The 20,431-nt window shown below is 40.0% G+C and overlaps 1 protein-coding gene and 1 long non-coding RNA gene across 4 annotated transcripts in view; one reads left to right on the top strand and one right to left on the bottom strand.

Annotated features, from left to right (window-relative positions):
- THUMPD3 (THUMP domain 3 tRNA guanosine methyltransferase) overlaps positions 1–7,332 on the top strand; it is a 24,696-nt gene extending 17,364 nt beyond the window's left edge. For 2 of the 3 annotated variants that reach the window (XM_077857961.1, XM_077857959.1), the window contains exons 6-10: positions 574–643; positions 3,099–3,214; positions 6,056–6,166; positions 6,764–6,887; positions 7,067–7,332. In XM_077857961.1, the coding sequence (XP_077714087.1) occupies positions 574–643; positions 3,099–3,214; positions 6,056–6,166; positions 6,764–6,887; positions 7,067–7,216 (571 nt within the window). In that variant the 3' untranslated portion in view covers positions 7,217–7,332. The remainder of the gene's footprint in view (positions 1–573; positions 644–3,098; positions 3,215–6,055; positions 6,167–6,763; positions 6,888–7,066) is intronic. The other variant, XM_077857960.1, reaches the window with a different exon arrangement.
- The window catches only part of LOC144289629 (uncharacterized), a 21,154-nt gene extending 723 nt beyond the window's left edge, over positions 1–20,431 (bottom strand). Inside the window, exon 1 of the long non-coding RNA XR_013357451.1 lies at positions 20,348–20,431. This is a non-coding gene — a long non-coding RNA (uncharacterized LOC144289629). The remainder of the gene's footprint in view (positions 1–20,347) is intronic.

Genomic DNA, 20,431 nt, shown 5'->3' with positions numbered 1-20,431 from the left:
GGTGAATCCACAGAAAAACTGAAAGGTTATTAAAAAGATTAAAGGAGATAATGCATGCATATAGCTTAAATCCATGGCTTAGCAAATACCCAGTGCTCAAAAGTAAAGCGGTTATCTTTGGTAAGGTTCTAACCTTTAAAATTAAATTCATAAGGAAAGGAATACTGAATGTTTAATTACCACTAAACTTATTATCAAAACTTATCGATAATGTTTTACTTGAAACACAGTTGAGATTTTTTTTCTTATTTGATACAGGTGTATATACAAAATAATACTATGTGTTTTCTAAAGACATACATACATATATATTAAAAGATCTGGAAGCTAAATTCCATCTGGAAGTGTGATTTTGGATAAGTCAAGAGGGTATTTTAGTTATGTGTAATTTTTTTTTAAGCTCTAGGATATAGTCAATGTTTAATTACAAATTTATTTTTTAAATGCATATTGACTGGTGTTCCTTTATGCTAGCATAATAGGTCCTTGATATTAAAGCTTCAGGAATAGTCAGTGTGAAAGCCCTAGTTATTGATTGTAGTCTTTTCACATAGGCTGTTTTCTCTTCTGTAGGCTCTGTGCTCCTCAACCTACTGATATAATAGTTGATCCAATGTGTGGAACAGGAGCAATACCAATAGAGGTAATAACTTTTCTGTATCTTTTAGATAAGCAAGTGATATATCTAGGATATTCTAGAACTAATGGGCAAATTACACAGAATGAAATCACCAGGGTTGGGTCAGTGGACCCAAAAGTTTTCAAAGAATTGCACTAAGTTTATCAGAAAATAAAAATATTACAACTAGCTAAGGACTGGTAGATTATAAGTGATGGTTACTCAGTGGATTGCAGAGGAGGCTGAAAATTACAAACTAGTGAGTGAGTCCCTTTTCTATAAACAGTTGGTAGACTTGAACAGAAAATTTATTGAAGGCACGAGCATAAATTGGAGGAAGGTGTTGCATCTCTATAAAGTGAGATTATGCTTCTTAATCCACATAGGCTCTTGATAGGAATAAATATAGTTGTAAAATGGAGGAACCTATAATGTTTAGATTTTTCAAGAAGTCTAACATGGCTACACACAAATGCTCTTAAATAGTTTTTTAAATTATTGTGATACTAAGAGAACTCAACTGCTTAAAGCAAAGCAGGAAATTGAAAGGCATTTTCTAAGTGGGGAACATTTAACAGGAGAGTCTCCTTGAGTCAGTATTATCTAAACTTCTACAAATAATTAGGAAGAGGGTGCATCTCTTTAAAATGCTTAAGTTTATTTAAAAAAAACTTACTTAAATTTATGAGACATAGTAATTTCTTATGTATAGTATATCTAAAGCCAGTGAGAATAAACTGCAAGAAGCTACACAGATTCTATGAGTGGGCAGAAACTGGACAGATGAACAGGCCCAAAGCAACCCACAAAGGGAAAAATAATCCAGACTGCAATTAGAAAATGAATATGTCCTCTGGAAGTTAAAATCCCAGAAGGAAATCTTGGTAGTCTAGATGACTACTGTTTTCTGGCTGTGTGAGCTAGAGAAATAGATTACTCTGACTAAAGAGCCACATACAAATAAAACTGTGTCAAGAATAATTCTGGGAACAAAGCAAAGTGTTCCTCTCTAGCATTATGCCATGATGTGCCTATGTCTGAAATAGAGAAAGTCACCACAGTCAAGAAATATGCAACAGAGCTAGAGAGTCCAGAAGGGACCCCCAACCAAATGATATGGAAAATGGTTGAGGCATTTCCAGTAAGATTAGGCATGAGGATGTTAATATAGAAAAACCTAACTGATACATGATCAGAATGAATGAAGTTATGAAAGGAATGGACAGGATATGTATACAGAATTGTTTACCTAAGTATAAAATAGTGATCTAGAGTTCTCATTTTTTTTTTTTAATTTTTATTTATTTATGATAGTCACAGAGAGAGAGAGAGGCAGAGACACAGGCAGAGGGAGAAGCAGGCTCCATGCACCGGAAGCCCGACGTGGGATTCGATCCCGGGCCTCCAGGATCGCGCCCTGGGCCAAAGGCAGGCGCCAAACCGCTGTGCCACCCAGGGATCCCTAGAGTTCTCATTTTAAAACTTGGAAGTACTACAAAATCCATCTCTTTCAGACCCTGAAAACTGAAGCAGATTTAGTTGAAAAGAGTGTTAGGGAATCAGATTTCATCAAATTCTGCATCATTCTCAAGTGTGTGGGCAAAGGAAAAGACAGTAGTGAAGCCTTGTGTTCATGGTATGGATGTATTTTTGTTTACAAAGGAAGAAGTATTTGTTCCTCATCCTGAAACAGAGTGCAGACCTTTCTCTGTTTTCATGTCAGAAACTTTCTGTGAACCTACGTAGAACATTGTTCAGCATAGGGTAGTGTGAACAATGTTCCACAAATGTTATATAACATTGGTATTTACGTTCTGTTGATATGTTTTTGACTTAATACTACAGAATCCTTTCAGGGATGATGTGGTGGTTATCATTCCAAGGCCTATGCAGTGGATGTTACATTTTGAAATTTTCAAGTACCTCAGTATATCAGATTATATAAAATCCTGTAATCACAAAAGGGCATAGGTTGGTCACATTAATTTGGTTAAGTTTTTCAAACCACAGTTTTATTTTAGGTCTATAATGCTTACTTTGTGCCAGACACTGCTGGCTGAAGGATTGAATAAAATATCAGACTTGTCCTTAGGGAGATTCTTTAAAAGGCAGACAGGTATAGCAATAATTAAAAACAAGTGCAGTGACAGAGTAAGTACAAAATGCTTTGGGTTGGGGAGGCAAATGAGAGACAGCTGGAGGGTTGGGGTTGATGTGAGAGAGGGTGCCATTTGAGCTAGGTCTTGAAAGATACATAGGAATTCAGCAAGTGAGAGAACAGGAGGGCTTCTCAAGCAGAGGGAATAGCAAAGTTCACAACATGCAGTTTTCTACTACTTTAGAAAAGCATTGGATTATTGCATTGGATTGTCCAGTTTATTGACAATCAATTGAAATGATTTTCCTTTTAATCATTTCATTTTTGGGGGGGTGCAGTTTGTTACTTTGGTTTTAATATATATATACTATTGTCTTTTAGGGGGCTACTGAATGGTCTAACTGTTATCATATTGCTGGTGATAATAATCCGTTGGCTGTGAATAGAGCAGCAAATAACATCTCATCTTTATTGACCAAGAGCCAAATTAAAGAAGGGTAAAAACCTAATTTAAAAAGTTTTGTAGCATTTCTTAGATTTAATCATGTTTCCTATCAACTTTATGAATTAATACCCCCAGTGTATGGTGACATCATTATAACTAATATGAGCATACTGTGAGATTCCATTAAATTTAAAACCGTTTATTAAAAGTAACTTAGAAAAATATTTTATTTAACTATATTTTCCCCACCCAGTGCAATTAGTTTATTTCTGTCTTCCTTTTTTCTTTCATTTGTATTATCTTTTTTCCCAAATGGTGGAAGAATATTGCATTGATCCATTTTAGTTTTCCAAATTTTCAAACTGAGTTTTTTCTATAGTCTTTTTAAAAATGACTGCATATTTGTGTAGAAATACTACAGTTATTTAGCCTTTCCTGTATTATTTGGCACTTTAAGGCAGTTTCAGGGCTGGAGGAAAGCCATCTGGCTGAAAGCCATCTCCACCTAAATGTCCTATAGGAAATCCTGACCAATGGCCTTCCAGTCTGTGTCACCATCTCTAATGACGGTCTCTGAAGGCTGTCAGTTCTATCTTTGCTTAGCTTGGAGTACTAGTATTGTCTCATAGTGAACTGAGTTCCTCTCTGTACCTTCTAGAGTTTAGTCCCATTTGGATCCCTAAAGAATCTTAGCTCTGTGTCACATAATGCTTGACATCAGACATTTGAAGGGCTACCAAAACTCCCCCTCCTCCTATCCCACTCCAAATCCTTCTGCAAGCAATATTTCAGAGGCCTTCAGCTGGATCCTATCTGTGCACTGGAATTCCATTGGCCTCTGAGAAATGTTTTTGTCTTTTTTTTTTTTTTTTTTTTTTTTAGTCTGAGCTATCTATTGTTATAGTATCTTAAGCCCTGGCCCACTGTTTCATGTTATGTTCCATGATGCCACCTGTGCCACCCTTTCACCATTCTTTCAGTTTCAGCTGTCTTTGGGAGAATTGGTTGAAATGTCACTTGGTCTTCAGTTTCTTACCAGAGGCCTCATCATAAAATTGTTTCTGTGGTCTCCTCTGCTGGTGCCTTTTTCTTAGAAAGTGGCAGGAGTAGGCAGTGGTCAGCAGTTTTGTTCAATCATACAGATACTCCATATTCTGAATACATAACCAAAGAAAGTCATCATACTCTATAATTGGCCTTATCAAACCTAGAAACAGCTGCCTGAATAACCCTTAATTAAGGTGAGGTTTATATTTGTAACTAGAAATCAGTGGTTTTAGAAAGTATCTATCTCTTTGATGCAGATATTCCTGTTATTACTTAACACATGGGATGCCTCATACTGTTTTATGTCTGTATGTTGGTTATCCTCCTTTTGTGCTAAATTTTCCGCCTTTTTTGATTAAAATAAAAATTTAATTCATATATTGTTTATTCTGGGCTTTGATGCTCATGGCTTTTTTTTTTTAATTTTTATTTATTTATGATAGTCACACAGAGAGAGAGGCAGAGACATAGGCAGAGGGAGAAGCAGGCTCCATGCACCGGGAGCCCAATGTGGGATTCGATCGCGGCTGGGTCAAAGGCAGGCGCCAAACCACTGCGCCACCCGGGGATCCCTCATGGCTTGTTTTTTATTTCAATTTCCTATTGAGGTTTTTAAACTTGTTATTTAAATTTTAAGTTATATGCTATAAATGTTTTAATGATAAAAATTTTTTATACCTTTTATGCTAATAAGCACTCATTTTGAACATACCCTATAGAGTACAATTCTCTATTTTGGTTTCTTTTTACATCGTTGGTTATGTACTTGTCTATGTGATCTAGTTGTCTAGGGCAGTGCTTTTCGAAATTTAATGTGCATGTGAGTCACCTGGGGATCCTGTTAAATACAGATTCTGATTCAGTAGTTTTCATATGGGACCTGGAAGTTTGTGCTTGCTAGTAAGTGTATAGGTGATACCAATGCTGCTGGGCTGTGGTCCAACTTTGAATAGCAAGGGGTTTACATCATTTTTTGCATAGAAGTAGTTGAAAGGTTTTAATTCATTTTACATTTGTTTTATTGATGAATTTTCATGGTACATTTTGTTGTGTTTTTTTTTTTTTTTTAAGATTTTATTATTTATTCATAAGAGACACACAGAAACAGAGAGGCAGAGACACAGGCAGAGGGAGGAAAAGGCTCCATGCAGGGAGCCTGACGTGGGACTTGATCCCAGGTCTCCAGGCTCAGACCCTGAGCCGAAGGCAGCGCTAAACCACTGAGCCACCTGGGCTGCCCAACATATGTTTCTTTAGGTCTTGTTAGTAAGTGATCTACCATACTTTATTTTTATTATTTTTTTAAGATTTTATTTATTCATGAGAGACACAGAGAGAGAAGCAGGCTCCATGCCAGAAGCTTGATGTGGGACTCGATCCTGGGACTCCGGGATCATGCCCTGAGCCAAAGGCAGACGCTCAACCACTGAGCCACCCAGGCATCCCTCTATCATACTTTAGATATGTCACCTCATAATCTTTTTTCCCCATGTTCACTGATGCTTTACATTCTCAGTTATATGGTTTACTGTTTCATTACTATCGTCAGTCATCTTTTGCAGTTGTGTCAGTCTTGTTTACTCCTTAATCAGTTTTCTTAAATTGTAGATGGAATCAGACATCTTTTGAAACCATTTTTTAAATTGTCACTAACAGATTTGGTCATTAGAAGTTTTATCATGTGACCTTAAGCTTTCTTCCTACATTTTGCTTTAAAAATTTTGGTTATTAAGTTAATGTTGTCATTGATATTATTTTAGTAGCATTTTATATTTTATAGCAGTCTCTTCAGAAATGTTTTTAGATTTCATACTTCAGAATAAGCACCTTTCCTTTGTCCCCATAGCAAAGTGTCCTGGGGCTTGCCCATAGATGCTGTTCAGTGGGATATCTGCAATCTGCCATTGAGAACTGGCTCTGTGGACATTATTGTAACAGACATGCCATTTGGAAAAAGGTAGGACTTGGCTTTTAAAAAATGAATTTTATCTTCACCTGTTAAACATACCCATTTTGTCTTCTAAGAGCTTATTCTATCAGAAGCCTTCAAATCCTTTTAGTACTTAGAGCACTTTTTCACTTCAGAATTATAAATAGTATGATGGAGTCACCAATTTTGTTTTTAGTGTAGAAATTAACTATATTTTGATCTTGGCCATCACACCTTAGTCCACTTCCTGGCCCATTGTTGAATTACAGGATACTTCACAAAGATTGAGGAAAACGGTACTAATTTTCAGGAAAAATGTTTTCTCATTGGTTTGGTTTACATAATCTGTTTATTACAGTCATTAAGAGGACAATTTATGAAACTATTACAGTTGTCAAAGTTCTGTAGTCAGTTCATCTCTTTCATATTTCTAAGCAGTTTACTAATATATCAGATTACTCATTTTATTGGCACATTACAGCAAAGCCATGGCTTCTAAAGGGCAATTGTTTTGTAGATTTCAGGATTTTCTTATTGTAATGAGGATGAGTTCTTAATAGTTTCTCATTTCGTATAGTCCTAGATGTTTATCTACTGTTTGATTCACTGGATCTTCTTTTATAGGATGGGCTCCAAAAAGAGAAACTGGAACCTTTATCCAGCTTGCCTACGGGAGATGAGCCGTGTCTGTAGACCAGGGACAGGCCGAGCTGCACTACTTACTCAGGACAAGAAATGCTTTGCCAAGGTGCTGTAAATTACCCCAAAAACTCACCCTGTCACAACTTTAGGATCTTTTAATTTAAACTTAGGGATACTGAGTATGATTTGTTTTCTGTTCCCCCATAGTTTCTTACTGGCAAATAGATTGCTGGTTGGTCTACAGATTACCTGCTACTTACTTCTTTCCTTTTTATGTATACACAGGCATTATCTGGAATGGGACATGTTTGGCGGAAGGTACATACTGTCTGGGTGAATATAGGGGGTCTTCATGCAGCAGTTTATCTTCTGAAACGTACACCTCAAGCTTTTATTCATCCTTCAGAACAAGATGGGGAAAGAACTCCTTGGTGATGCAAATAATGAAGACGGTTAATGGTATCGGTACCTCCCAACACAGGGAATGTCAGCATGATGAACTTGGTTTAAGAGAAAAATAGTGTTAATAAAATTGCAGCTTGCAGTTTAAATTGGTCTAAAGCTCTTCACCTTTGTTAGCAAAAGGGGTGAATGGAATTTAAAGTCTTAGGCAGAGCTTTGGAACTCTTTTTGACAGACTGGCCAGGTAATTACTACTTAAAATTTTTTCAAGATCCTAAGACTACTAAAATGCTCTGGGATTTGGGTTTTGAGTATTTATTTTCAGGCTTCATGGCAATTCCTATTTTCCATTGTGGGAGATAGAAAGCTACCCTGGCCTAAAGGAAAGGAAGAAAACAGCCAGAACATTTGGGGCCATATTGCATTGCCTATGTAGTTTTGCTCTTTAGTTTCTCATGTTGGCTTTACATCACCCTTTAAAAACAAATGAAACATTCCATTTTATGAATAGTGTTTGCCCCATAACAAGATGAAATCTTAAAAAAAAATAAATAAATAAGATGAAATCTTACCAGACCAATTGGAGAGTTTATTATCTGCCCTAAAAATCAAAATATGCATGCTATTAAAATTAATATATAAAACTAAAATAGAGAACTAAGATTGATCAAAGGAATTGGCACATACTTTACTGTTAGCAGTGTGGTACATTTCTGTTTGTTTTTAAAGATTTTATTTATTCATGAGAGACACACAGAGAGGCAGAGACACAGGCAGAGGGAAAAGCAGTCTCCATGCAGGGACATGGGACTGGATCCTCGGTCTCCAGGATTAGGCCCTGGGCTGAAGGCAGCACTAAACCGCTGAGCCACCCGGGCTGCCCACATTTCTGTTTGTAAAGAACAAATACACTGGTAGGTTAAGTATCAGACCAATAAGCCAAACTTGAGTACACAAAAGTGGTGTTCCTTTCCCTTTTTTAAAGATTTTATTTATTCATGAGAGACACAGAGAGAAGCAGGCTTCACGCAGGGAGCCCGACATGGGACTCAAGGACCATGCCCTAGGCCGAAGGCAGGTGCCAAACCACTGAGCCACTCAGGGATCCCCTGGTGTTCCTTTTCAAAGTCCAACATAAACTTGTCAAAAGTATTTGTTGTTTCTTAAAAGGAATAGAGAACATACTGATGTGTCTTTGAATTAAAAACTTTATAAGGAGTGCCTGGGTGGCTCAGGTCATGATCTCCAGGTTCTTGGATGGGGGCCCCACATTGGGCTCCCTCCCTCCCCTGCTCAGAAGAGTCTGTTTCTTCTACTTCCCCACTCACACTCTCAAATAGTTTTTAAGAAAAAGCAAACTAAATGAGAATTCTTCTATTTTCTCTTGGACCTATATTTGTAGTTAGCTGTTTTTCCAGCTGCTTAAAGTCCTTTCTGAGGTGGTGGAAAATAAAATGAATATTAGTAAGTCCTTGTAAAAATGGTACTTCCCTGGGACATAGTAGTTGAGGTACATGTGGAAGTCTTTATTCAGTTTCAGGCTATATTCAGCTTAGATTTACAGTGTCGTGTTAGTGTAATATATTAGTACTACTCAATACCTTCTTAGATATCTCACATTTAGACTAAAAGGACATAGCATTTCTTTCCTTTGAAAGAAGAGAGTTCATATTAGCAGCATAGCCAATAGTCCTAGTTTGGTTTCTCTCTGATCTACTACCCCACACTTCAGCATGAATTAGAGGGAAGACACTTACAAGGGTTTTATATTCTAGACTGGAGTTTTTACCATCAGAACACATAGTTGCACTATTTTGGGTTCACCATAAAATAATCCTTCACCTCTTAATCATTTAAACTTCTCTGTTGGGTCAGTAATCTGCAGAAGTGGTAAGGAAAAGGACCATGTCTGTTTTCACCACTGTTTATCAAATGCCTGGCATAGTATCTGCCAAAGTGGACATTTAATATTTGCTAAATAATTGTTATTTTTGCATGTTGGTTTAGTTTTTAAGTATCCCAAATTTGTGCTTGACCCATCATAAGCTTTAGTCCTATTAAATAGCAATGTAAAAACATGACCAGATTGGTTTTAGGATGATGCAAATATGTTAGTGAGCACTCAGCAAGCTTGCTATCATCCTCCCTACTATTATGTTTTGTAATCTGGGGACAGGAACAGGAAATGGGCTGAGGACTCTGAAGAGCAGGGATTGAGCTATACGTGATGCAGTCACCAACTAGTTATGTGACCTTGAATTGGGCCTCCTGTACCACGGGAATGCAAAAGAAGGGGAAGGTAATCTTTATAATCTGAGCACAAAATGGCCAAATTACCTGCCAGACATTCTATTATTGTAAGAGTCAATATACTTTAGAAGGGAAAAAAATTAACAAAGATTTTATAAATTTAATGAAAGTAAGATGGTTATCTCCCAAAGACTGACCATGTGCTAGAGCTAGAAAGGGAAACATTTGTTCTAAAATTTATTTTAGGGACGCCTGGGTGGCTCAGCAGTTGGGCTTCTGCCTTTGGCTCGGGGCATGATCCCAGAGTCCCGGGATGGAGTCCCACATCAGGCTCCCTGCTTGGAGCCTGCTTCTCCCTCTGCCTGTGTCTCTGCCTCTCTCTGTGTATCTCATGAATAAATAAAACCTTTAAAAAAATTTCTTCTAAAATAGTTTAAACTTTCAGGAAACTGCCAGAACTGTAGATTGTGGTATATCAATGTCAGATACTGCTCAGGTCTCCACTGCATGGACCAAAACTTGAAAAGTATTTTAAAAGGTCCATAAAATACGAGTACAGCAAAGCTATAAGCGTTTAATGTTAGTGAGCTAGCCATAGAAAAAGACACCCCCCCCCCACCACCAAAAGACATCCTCAGTCTAAGCTTAGCCTTTCCAAGAAGTTTAGGTGAAATATTATGTGGGGATCTCGGGGATATGGTCAAAGTTTGAAAATTCTATGAGAAATACCAAAGAAGTTTGAAAATTTTCTGAGAAAAACTAAATTATTGTACCTTGGTATTTTTTAAGTTCAGGAGAAGCACCATACACAGGTCTTTCCTATACCAAATTTTAAGAATATGCATAATGTGAAAACTATAATGTTTAAAAAACAACAACACTTTAGTTATTTGGGAGAGAGCACGAGTCGGGAGGAGGGGGAAGCAGGCTCCCCACTGGGCATGAAGTCCCAACACAGGACCTGATCCCAGGACTCTGGGATGGTGACCCCAGCTGAAGGTAGACATTTTAACTCACTGAGCCATCCAGGTGCCCCCAAACTATCATTGTTTATAGAAGCCTACTATTGTGTCACCCTTATACTCTTGCTAATCAGTTGTGAGATTAATAGCTATTCAGTGATACTTTGTGATAAAAGCATTTTCATTAGAAAGAATGGTATTTTAATGTTTTTTAAAAGATTTTATTACCCTCGTAGGTCTCACCTCAAACACGAACATACATTTCTCCACTAAAATCTGCTTCCTGTCCTAGCAAGCCCATTTTCCCAGTCCTCCAAGCTTAATAAATACCGGGAGTCATTTAAACTCCATCCAGTTATTCAACAGGCATTTACAGTCCTACTATGTACACTGCATTAGAGCCGCTGTTTCTTACTCTCTGGCTTTGGGACCCCTTCATGTTCTTAAAATTAAGATAAATAGTTTTACCATGTTAGAAATTAAACAACAAATTTAAAACAGTAATTTATTAACATATTTATATTTTCATGGAACTTTATTTTCAATAGAGTAATATTTTCATTTTGCAATTCATTTCTCTTAAATGTCTGACTTAATAGAAAGCAGCTGGATTTTTATCTTCTATATTCAATTGGCTAAAATGTTACTTATTTGCAATTTTTGTCATTTCATGTATTGATTATTTGGAAAATACCAGTTCATCAAGTTCTCCCAAATGCTGGCCCAGTTCATTATACGATATGTACAAATCATATTAATATCACCACCTAGCTCATTAAAGAAAAAATAAGCCCCTTTAAGTATTAGGAAGATGTGAAGTTCCTGGTAGTGGATACAAGTTTTCCCAAAATTCTAATTTTTTTTCTTGAAGATCTTATTTATCTATTTACACTAAGTATGAGCAGGGGGAAGGGGGAAGAGGAGGGGAAGAAGCGGGCTCTATTTTCACTTCAGAGTTTGAGTTTTATTAACAACTGCTATCAATTATTTACCTCAAAAGATACACTTTTTTTATATTTGAAAAAATGTCTGCCAGATACCCAACTCTGACAGTCATTTAGGTAAAAGTGCTCTGAAAAGAAAATACCTAATTCAGCCTGCAACTCAACTGCATGAATTGAGACAACCACTATAATTTAACATGTAGCTGAAATACTTTATGCAAACTTTCTATTTCATCACTCATACTAAAGTTACATACTGAAGTCCAGATTCCATAAAATGATTTTACTATTTTCAAAAGACATTAAAAAAAAAAAAGATTTCATTAATTAAAATAGCGCAGAGGAGTGCAGAGGTGGGGCGGGCAGTATGTCTCAAACCTGTGACCCTGAGCCAAAACCAAGAGTCAGACACTTAACCAACTGAGCCACCCAGGTGCCCCTCACCTCACCCTACAAATGCATAGCAGTAAAGAATAACTATTACACTTTGATGCCACTGCCTTGATTAATGCCAAGATGCCAGCAGTTTTATCAGCTTTTGGTTTTTCACCATTAGTGAAAACACCAAGATAAATCAGGGGATTTTATAAAATTACTCAAAGGATGCCTGGCTGGCTCAGTTGGTAGAGCACGGGACTCTTATTAATCTCAGGTTTGTGAGTTTGAGCCCCACATTGGGTGTAGAGATGACTTTTTATTTTTATTTATTTTTAATTTTTATTTATTTATGATAGTCACAGAGCGAGAGAGAGAGAGAGAGAGAGAGAGGCAGAGACATAGGCAGAGGGAGAAGCAGACTCCATGCAAGAGCCCAATGTGAGACTCAAACCCGGGTCTCCAGGATCACACCCTGGGCCGAAGGCGGCACTAAACCGCTGAGCCACCCAGGCATCCCAAGGTTTAAGTTTTAAATATACTTCTACAGATCTTAACAGACTTCACGTCTACACACAAATGCTTAATAGGACAATGTACTGTTAAATGGCACTGCCATGATTTTTTGGTAAAATTTATTGTGGAGCTTTTTAAAAAGACTTATTTGGGAGAGGGAAACAGCATGAGTCAGGAGGAGCAGAGGTAGGGGGACAAGGAGAGCATTTCAAGCAGACTCCCCATTGAGCAGGGAGCTCCATGTGGGGCTTGACCCACGACCCTAAGGTCATGACAGGAGCTGAAATCAACAATCAGATGCTCAATAGACCGGACTAAGCCACCCAGGCACTCCAACTGTATAATGTTTCTCCAACAATGTCATATAATAACTTGTCTTTAAGATACTACAGTAGCTTTTTCTTTTTCTTCTATTTTCTTTGGAGTTGATTCGTTCTATGAGAGAAGTTTGTTGTATATTGGTTTAATCTTTTTAGCATTTTTAAACAGTGGCTATAGGTTGAACAAATAGTCTTATAATTTTTTTAAAGCCAATGATTCATCCATTCTTTTTAAAAAATGTCTTATTTTTAAGTAATCTCTATACCCACCATGGGGCTCAAAACTTCCATCAAGAGTCACATGTTTTACTAAGCCAGCCGTGATCCACTCTTTAGAAAAATATAAATTGGCTTATTTTAGAATAGTTATTAAATTATAAAAAAAAGTTGTACTTACATTTAAAACACTGCACCAAGACACAGAACATACTTATGTTTATGCTTAGGCTCCCAGAAAACTACAGGATTTCAAAATAACAATCGCACAATATTGCTGGGATTATACAGAAGGTATAACCAAAAAACTAATTTTTACACATGTAAATATTCACACCCTAAACATACTGCTTAGGGAAATTCTAGATAATTCAATATACAGCACTATTTGATTAGTATCAGTAACGTTATCATGCATCATGTAGCCCCTGCACACTTGTGAGAATAAAATGAAAAGGTAAATAACATAATCCTAGTATTACTTTTACCCCTGAAAACCTCCCTTGTGCTTAGGCAACAGACACAGCCATAAATAAGCACTGCACTGCCCTCAAGAAGCAACCTTTAGGTTTTTTTATTTTTATTTTTAGAGACTTTATGTATGTATTCATGAGAGACACAGAGAGAGAGAGGCAGAAACACAGGCAGAGGGAGAAGCAGGCTCCATGCAGGGAGCCCAACAAGGGACTCGATCCCAGGTCTCCAGGATCACACCCTGGGCTGAAGGCAGCGCTAAACTACTGAGCCACCAGAGCTGCCCTAGGTTTTTTAAAAGTAGGGAAAATCTCCAATTACACAATTACTAATTTGTCATTGTCAGAAGTGTTAGAACAACATTCAAGCCAGGGACCTAATGCAGTGGAGCTGAGGGCATCAAGAAAGGCTTCCTTGAGAAGTTTGTGCTGAGACAGTTCTCAGTGACTGCAATTAGTTATCGAGTCCTTTAACTTTTTTCCCATTGGGATTGCCATTGCTCTATACCAAACCACATTACCTCATGTCTGACTACTACTGTAAAAGGACCTTCAAATTTCTCCATCCCTGGAACCCATCCAGTATCCTGCAGTCAGATTAATGTCCTGAAAGACCGGTTCCATTTAAAAAGAAAGACTTTCCATTGGAGAAAGCAGTACCATATGCTGGTAAGGAATACTGACTAAGCAAGCCTGACCAGAGTTTAAATCCTAGGTCCTTAATTTGTTGGTGTGTCTACAGAAAATTTTTTCAATTTCATGGAGTTTCAGCTTCCTTCTCTGAAAGATGGGGTTTTACGAATTAGGACAACACTCAATACACTGGCAATGAGTTTGGCACTCTATGGGATACATAGCTGGCACTGATTATTATTAGTTCATTTCTTCTAACCCAGTTGTTTCCATTAGCCTTTGCCTATAGCATGCAATAGAATTATGCTCATTATCTATATTAAAAAAAAGTCTGGGAAGAGATTTTTAACCAAAAATCAGTAGAAAGAAGAAAGGCTCTGAAGAGTATTAACTGATTTGACCAGAATCCATAAACTAGATGTGGGGTTCGTTAGCTGGTAAATAATCAGTTCTATAAATATGATCTGAAAATGTGTTCGTGCTGTCAGAAGGAAGATACATCTTAAACATGCTAAAAACAAAATACAAAATGGGATCCCTGGGTGGCGCAGCGGTTTAGCGCCTGCCTTTGGCCCAGGGCGCGATCCTGGAGACCTGGGATCGAATCCCATGTCAGGCTCCCGGCGCATGGAGCCTGCTTCTCCCTCTGCCTGTGTCTCTGCCCCTCTCTCTCTCTCTGTGTGACTATCATAAATAAATAAATTAAAAAATAAAAAAAATAAAAAAAATACAAAATTAAACAGGCTAAGTACCAGGAAAACTGGTAAAAATCAGTGATGACTAAACACTTGAGGCATAAAGCTGGAAACAGGATTATTAACTGTAATCAGGACTTTGACTATAATGAGAGGCAGAAATAAATTTCTCTAATCACCAAGAAGGTATATACCATACCAGGAATAATCCATCAGGTTCAACCGTGGTTTGGATAAAATAAACCTAAGTGTTTAATTCCATCTAGTAACAGTTCTCAATTCAGTTTCTTACCCAGTCCATTAAGAATGGGGAGTCATGGATAAGAAATAATGTCTTTCAGGGCAGCCCGGGTGGCTCAGCGGTTTAGCGACGCCTTCGGCCCAGGGCGTGATCCTGGAGACCTGGGATGGAGTCCCACATGGGGCTCCCTGCATGGAGCCTGCTTCTCTCTCTGCCCCTCTCTCCCTCTCCCTCCCTCCCCCTCTCTCATCTCTATGTATTCTCATGAATAAATAAATAAAATCTTTAAAAAAAATCTACTTAAAAAAAAAGAAGAAAATAAAGAAATAATGTCTTCTGGGGATCCCTGGGTGGCGCAGCGGTTTGGCACCTGCCTTTGGCCCAGGGCGCGATCCTGGAGACCCGGGATCGAATCCCATGTCGGGCTCCCGGTGCATGGAGCCTGCTTCTCCCTATGCCTGTGTCTCTGCCCCTCTCTCTCTCTGTGTGACTATCATAAATAAATAAAAATTTAAAAAAATAAAAAAAAAAGAAATAATGTCTTCTGGAGAAGTAAGTCCTCCACTATAAAGTAGTATGCCACCAGATTAACAAAATCAAGAATTCTCAGCCCTCCGAGTAAAGTTACTGGATTCCTACACATATTACTAACAAAGTGCTCTAGAATTAAGATTGGCCTAAAAGAGTAGTCTTACCCTTGTGATGCTGATACCTATCATATTCTGGATTAACAGTTGCAAAGCATAATTATACCAAACCTCCTCTTTGCTTAAAAAAATATATGGCAGAGGGGTGCCTAGGAGGCTTAAGCAGATAAGCAACCAACTTTTGGCTTCAATTTAGGTCATGATCTCAGGGTCCTGAGATCAATCCTCATGCTGGGCTCTGCACTCAGTGGGGGGAATCTGCTGGAGATTCTCTCTCCCTCTCCCTAAAAATAAATAAAATCTTAAAAAAAAAAAAAAACTATATAGCAAAAACATGTTCAAATTTTGCAAATCTAAAAAAATTCAAAAACCTCCAACTTTCTCATGTAAGTGTTCAATATACTTTTTTTTTAATATTTTATTTATTTATTCATGAGAGAGAGAGAGAGAGAGGCAGAGACACAGGCAGAGGGAGAAGCAGGCTCCATGCACCGGGAGCCAGACGTGGGATTCGATCCCGGGTCTCCAGGATCGCGCCCTGGGCCAAAGGCAGGCGCCAAACTGCTGAGCCACTCAGGGATCCCTCAATATACTTTTATCCTAGAAATATAAGAAACAAAATGGCTCTACTTCAACAAGAGATAGGTAGCTGGTTTATCAAAAAATAAATAAAGCCCAAGGAAGTGAAGCACAGGAAGAGGAATGGTTCATACAGGAAACCCAAGGAAGAGCTCCACAGTGGACAAATGCATTTAGAGACCATGATGCATCATCAGTCTCCTTTATAAATAGAATGAGGAGACTTGGGTTAAGTATGAGCCTAAAATTTCTCCATAAAAGGAGCCTGTGTCAGTGTTTTGTGGACTTAGCTTTTATTTGAAAACCAATTTCATGTATAAATTAATAAAACCAACATTAATTGGAGTACCCAGCTGTGTTTAGGCACTGGGGAATCAAAAATCAGTCCCTGACACATGCATTTAGTGGGAAAAAAGACAACAAAGGCAATACTGTTATTCAAAGAAATGGAGTATTTTAACATTCCTTTTACAAGAAAAAGAATCTGACCTGCAAGCTTCCAAAACTATTAAATATTACCACTCTTCATCTCTCAACTTGTTTTTCGAAAGGAAAAAATAAACTTGAGGAAAAAAAAATTACGAAGTAGAAAGTGCACAAAGTACTAGAAAGAGGTTTCTCTCTGAGGTTGTAATCATTTTTGCCAGATATATAAATGTACCATAGCAGGGTGGCTGTTATTTGTAGTGTGGTTCCTGGGCTCCCAACATAAGCAAGGAACATGATACAGAATTCCAGTGCTTCCCACCCCTGTTTTAAGTGGATTCAGAATCTCTGGCTGTGAGACTGGAAATCTGCATTAAATAACAAGCCAACTATCTGTGTGCACTGAGTTTTAAGACTCCTATCCTAAGGGTTCATATTCTGAGAAATTTAAAGTAAAAAAACCTGGTCTTTTAAAAACACACCTGAAATTTACAACATGCTAGATTAGCAGATAAATAAAAATATTTTGGTGTCAGGATAGGTCTATTAACTTATCAGGTTGAAACTAACTTTGTGATGGTTTCCTAACAAAATAGGACACTTAAGGCCTGGCCTCCTCTGATGAAGTTCCTCCAAAAATGAGAACTTATAGGACTGAAATTTAGAGCTGGTTTCATTAATATCAAATATGGCCCTATTCCTAACTAAATTTCTGTCACCATTACGGTTTAATGAGATCCCAATTTCCTAAAATTCATTATCCATTCTTTTTTGAAATCCAAATTAGTTAACCCTTGCTTTTTCAACATACTGTTGTCTAAGGCAAGTTTCACTTTAGTAATGGCTTGTTCAATTTAGTTTTCAGCTAAGTACAGCTTTAGTACAGATACAGGTCAAACAAGTAGGGAAAAAAATTAAATGGGCCAACTTTTGTTTTCCTACTGCTCATTATGAAGAAAAAATTATCAACGTTCATATTAAGTGTTCAGCAACCCACCAACAAAAGTTTGTGGCTATAGCTACAATGTACACAGTGGCAATTTAAATTATATCAAGTTGAAAATTCAGTTCTTTAGCCACAGTAGCCACATTTCCAGTGCTTAATAGTAATATATGGTTGGTGGCTACCATACAGGTTGGCAAAAATGCAGAACATCTCCATCACAGCAGAACATTCTATTGGACAGTGCTAACCTAAATCACTAAAAAACTACCTGAGAGACCAATAACCTATCAAACCTTATAGAGACATCCACATGTCACTCACTCCATTTTACATATCAAGGAATATACTAGGAGCTTAGTGGTACAAGACTTAACAAGAACCTGTGCCCTCAAGAAGTTCAGAATAGTTAAAATAATTTAAATGAGCAATGACAACAACCTGAGAAATGCTGATTCGACCTATCATTTCAGGAGAAAGCACTGCAAACCTTTCTTTAGGGGTGTCTGGCTTATAGGAAGATAGATCACAGAAGACAAGATCATAGGGGAGATGGTATCTGAATCTTAACCGTCTTGAAGAGTAAGGAGCAGCCCGGGTGCCATTCCAGAAGGAACCAGCCTACAGAGATGGGACAATGGCACTATGATTTGGGTAAACAAACAATTCAGTATGATTCCAGCTGTGTAAGGTTTGAAGTCGATGTAGAAAATTGTAGCAAATGAAAAAGCTGTCAAGAAATAGGAGGTTAGCTCTTTGAGGCGCCTTGTGTATCACCTTCCCGTTGATGGAATTCATCCTCTAAGTAGTAGGAGCTAATGTAAGAGGTTCCATCAGTCATTTTCAACTCTGTATGTTAGGACAGTTGTCACAGCAACACGTTAGATGGCTCAGAAGAGGATTCCAGAGGCAGACACACCAGTGTGGAGGCTATCAGCATTACATCAATCAAGCCCAGTTACTAACTGATGAGAACAGAAATAAAAAGATAGATTGAGAGGTATTCAAAGGAGATAAAAGGGAGAGGTTACTGAACCTCATATCTAATTCTCATTAAGGCAACAGTCAAGGTCATCCGGACTCTGAAGAGAAAGGGATCAACAGGTAGAATCCTAGCTGAGGAAAAAGATCAAGTGTAAAACAAGGTAAACATTCAAGGAGGAAAAAAATGCATTACTGGGTAAGAGGCCTCACTTCAAACTGGGTAGCCTTAATTGGCAGTAGAACTGATCTGTCTGGTTTGATGACTCACCGGGCTGCCAAAAACAGGAGAGGAGAAAGCCAATGCTATATCTGGGGACTGAAAGAGCAAGTAAAAGAAATGCAAAATGGATTCAAAGTAGGAGTACGAGTTGCTACGATCCCTAACCCTAGGGATGCAACGGAAAGGGCCTAAAATTTTAAGATTAGTATCTAATTTAAAATGCTACACTTTGGTGGTGTAAACAACGTTCTCAAACGACGTGAGTAAAAAACTCAGATGACCATGCCCTTAACCTCCTTTTATCCACAGGAAAAGCACTACAAAAACGATCTTAAGTAGTAATAACACGCAGCCTTGCTGCATAAAATCAGCCCGAGATGAATGCCTGGACTCCCATTTCCCTCCTCCACCCCTATTATAATTATTTTGTGACACAAACTCAAGCAGGGGGAAGAGAGAAATCTCACACCTGCTCAATCCCCTGCAGGACAACGCCCAGACACCAGGTAAAGCCTGGGCACAGAGAGTCCCGCCCACAATCGAGAAGGAGCAACTCGACATGGAGGCGATGACGAGATCGCGGGGGAGGGAGGGATTCTTCTAGGCCCAGGGCGGTCCTTAGGAGACAGGAGGCAGCCGAGAACTCCCATAAAGGTATTGCGGCACTCCCCTCCCCCTACCGAGAAGGGTGCGGCCTTCTCTCCGCCTCCTTCACTGCAGATCCCTCAGGATTGCAGCTCGCGCCGATTTTCAGAGACCACGCACCTCCCTCCCACAAACCAGCAGGACCGACCCCCGCTCCTCCCCCCACCCCCGCGAGTCCGCGAGCGGATCCAGCTCGTCTCGTCCTTCAGGCGGCGGACGCCCGGGGCGGAGCCGCGGTCGCCGCCACCCAGAAGCCTCGGCCCAGCAGCCCGCCTCCGCCTCCGCCTCCGCCTCCAGCGCGCGCTTCCTGCCACGTTGCGCAGGGGCGCGGGGCCAGACACTGCGGCGCTGGGCCTCGGGAAGGACCGTACCAACGACCGCCTCCCCGCCCCCCCGCCCCCCCTGCTGACCCGCTCAGTGGTTTCGCTCAATTGGGACCCGAGCCAATGGCAAGGGGCCGTTCCCCGGCTTCAGCAGCCAATCAGGTGCCGAAGCCACACGGGCGGCGGGTAACCCTACTCCCCGCGAGGAAGGGGCGGGCGGCGGGACGCCGGCTCGGGAGGCACTTTCACTGACCCCCCCGCCCCCCGGCCCCGGCCCCGGCCCCCGCCCCCGCCCCCCGCGGGAGGTCGGCCGCGCCCGCTCCTCCAGCTCTCTCCCCACCCCGTCTACCTACCCATCCCACCCAGGGAGCAATGCGAGAGTCCCCAGGCGGCTGCGCACTCCCGAGGCCGTAACTGACAGGCGCTTTACTCCAACCAAAACACGCCATTTGTGTTTTCACACACGGCGGGAGGAGAAGCGGCCAATCAGTGACGAGAGGTGAGCCGGAAGCGCTCCTCCTTCTGCAGGAGCAATGGCCCCGTCCGGATTCAAGCCTTTTCCGCTCTCCTCCCTCCCCCTCCGGTTGCCGCAGGGCGGGCCACGGTCCTGCCTACTTCTGGCCAACCTCTTTCCCTTCCAGCCTAACAAACATTACACCCCCGACTTCCCGCGGGGAAAGGCGACCCGCGTCTCTCGGTCGGACCGCCTCAGCCACCCGTCTCCCCGCCCGTCCACCGGACCCCCCCTCCCACCAGAGTCCCGCTCCCCTACCTAGCCGAGGCTCTCTGAGGAGCCGGAGCCCCAGAGCACAGCCTCTTCTCTAGGAGGCCCCGGCGGCTTCCGCTGATTGGCGGC

Source organism: Canis aureus, chromosome 19 (genome assembly GCF_053574225.1).
Source record: "Canis aureus isolate CA01 chromosome 19, VMU_Caureus_v.1.0, whole genome shotgun sequence".
NCBI classification, from domain to species: domain Eukaryota; kingdom Metazoa; phylum Chordata; class Mammalia; order Carnivora; family Canidae; genus Canis; species Canis aureus.
Note: the sequence above shows the minus strand (reverse complement) of the source record. Positions and strands in the feature narration are given on the sequence as shown.